We start from the raw sequence: 1,826 nt of genomic DNA on the forward strand, positions 1-1,826 counted from the left end.
TAAGTTTCCTAATACCACAAAAAAAAAAAGAAAAAAAAAAGAAAAATAAAACGGGATCATGGGAGTTTGACACGACAGGACCGTTTTTCGTTTCTCGGCGAGCGGCCGGCCGGAGCTGTCCCCTGGCAGCCGCAGGATTAAAGTGCTTGCGCCGGGATCCCCCCGACGGCGGGCAGGGGAAGCCGCCTGGCCCCGCTCATCGCGGGACGGGACCGCATGCGGGGTGCTGGGGGTCGCCGCGGGAGGGGCCGGCGGCGGCTTCTGGGCACGGGGAGCTCTGCGGGCGGCAGCTACACATCGGGATGAAGGTACAAACGCGGACGGGGCGGCTGTGCCGCACAAGAGGAGCCCTTCCCGGGGCCGCCGGCGGCCAAGTCCGTGCTGGGGCGGGCGGCAGCGCCCTAGCTGGCCTCGTCCGAGTCACTGTAGTGCGAGCGGGGCGAGAACTCCCCGTCGCTGCGGTGGGAGCGCGGCGACGCCTTGCTCCGCTCCTGCTGCTGCTGGTGCTGCGGGTGCGGCTGGTGGTGGCCGGGCTGCGGCACGAGGAGCGCGGGCGACGGCGCTTTGGGTCCCAGCAGGGCGCCCTCCGGGAAGGACGGGAAGCGCAGCGGGTCCAGCGGCACCGGGAAGCCCCCCGCGGCCGGCGGCGGGGGGAAGCGAGTCCTGCCGTGCCCGTGGCCGTGCCCGTGGCCGTGCCCGAGGGGGGGCGGCCCGGCCGGCGGCGGCCCCGGCAGCGCGGCCCCGTCGGCGGCGCAGGGCGGCTCGAAGGGGGCCCCGCGGGGCTCGGCTTTGCCCGGCGGCGGCTCGGCGGCGGCGGCAGCAGCGGCGGCGGCGGCGGCGGCGGCCGCGGGGCCGTGCAGCAGCTCGGCCAGGGCGCTGATGTAGATCTGCGCCATCTGCAGCGTCTCGTACTTGGAGAGCTTCTTGTCGTTGTTGAAGGAGGGGATGACATTGCGCAGCTGGTCGAAGGCGTGGTTCAGCCCGTGCATCCGCCGCCGCTCCCGCGCGTTGGCCGCCAGCCGCCGCTGCTTCTGCACGCCGCTCACCTGCGGCCGGACACCGCCACCTCCACCGCCGCCACCCCGCGCCCTGCCGCCGCCCGCCGCCCCCCGCGCCCCGCCGGGGCCGCTCCCCTCCTGCCCCGCTGTGGCTGCGGCTCCCCGCGGCCGCCCCGCCGCCGCCGCCTCGCCCTCCTCGTCGTCCCGCGGGGCGGCCACGCGCGCGGCGCAGCACACGCCCAGCCAGCCGGGGGCGAAGCCGCAGCCGGGCGGCTCCAGCCCCGCTCCCAGCCCCAGCAGCGGCTCCGCCACCGCCGCCACCGCCGCCGCGTCCCGGCCGCCTTCACTCGCCCACTCGGCGGCCCGCGGCAGGCTCATGGCGGCGACGCCTCAGCGCGAGCCCATGTGGGCTGCGGGGTCGGTGTGCGTGCGTGTGGGGGACGACGACAGCGGCCGTTGAGGGCGGCGGTTGGCAGCGCGCGCGTGGCGCCCGCCCGCCCGCTCGCCCGCCCGCCCGTCTCCGGTGTCGGCCGCGCGCCGCGCCCCCCTTTAAGGCGGCGGCGGCGGCACGCGCCGGGGTCCCGTCCCGCGCACGGCCCCCGCGCGCCCCGGCCCTCGCGCCCGCCCTCGCGCCGGTCGCGTGGCGGGGCGGCCAATGGCGCGGGGCGGGGAGGGGCGGGCGGGAAAGGGGGGGTGCGGGGGGGGGGGGGGGGGAAGGAGGGGAGGGAGGGGTGGTAGGGGGGGAGGGAGGGGTGGTAGGGGGGGAGCGGCACGCGCGGCGCCTGACGGAGCCTCACGGAGCGCGGCGGGGCCGGGGCTGAGGTAAAA

At 77.3% G+C, this 1,826-nt stretch overlaps 1 protein-coding gene across 1 annotated transcript; it reads right to left on the minus strand.

Annotated features, from left to right (window-relative positions):
- Positions 1–401: 401 nt before the first annotated feature.
- On the minus strand, positions 402–1,376 carry ATOH1 (atonal bHLH transcription factor 1). The gene is made up of 2 exons (XM_032185950.1): positions 837–1,376; positions 402–803 (listed from the first exon to the last, which is right to left on the minus strand). Exons 1-2 carry the CDS (start codon positions 1,374–1,376, stop codon positions 402–404), a joined length of 942 nt encoding a protein of 313 aa, XP_032041841.1.
- Positions 1,377–1,826: the final 450 nt, after the last annotated feature.

This window comes from Aythya fuligula, chromosome 4, assembly GCF_009819795.1.
Source record: "Aythya fuligula isolate bAytFul2 chromosome 4, bAytFul2.pri, whole genome shotgun sequence".
Classification (NCBI taxonomy): domain Eukaryota; kingdom Metazoa; phylum Chordata; class Aves; order Anseriformes; family Anatidae; genus Aythya; species Aythya fuligula.

Bases quoted from the DNA above. Each gene is read 5' to 3' on its own strand.
- ATOH1 (XM_032185950.1), bottom strand. From the start codon at position 1,376: ATGAGCCTGCCGCGGGCCGCCGAGTGGGCGAGTGAAGGCGGCCGGGAC. The intron at 804-836 runs GCCGCCGCCGCC...GCCGCCGCCGAG, and splicing joins ACGGCCCCGCGGCCGCCGCC to CCGCCGCCGGGCAAAGCCGA.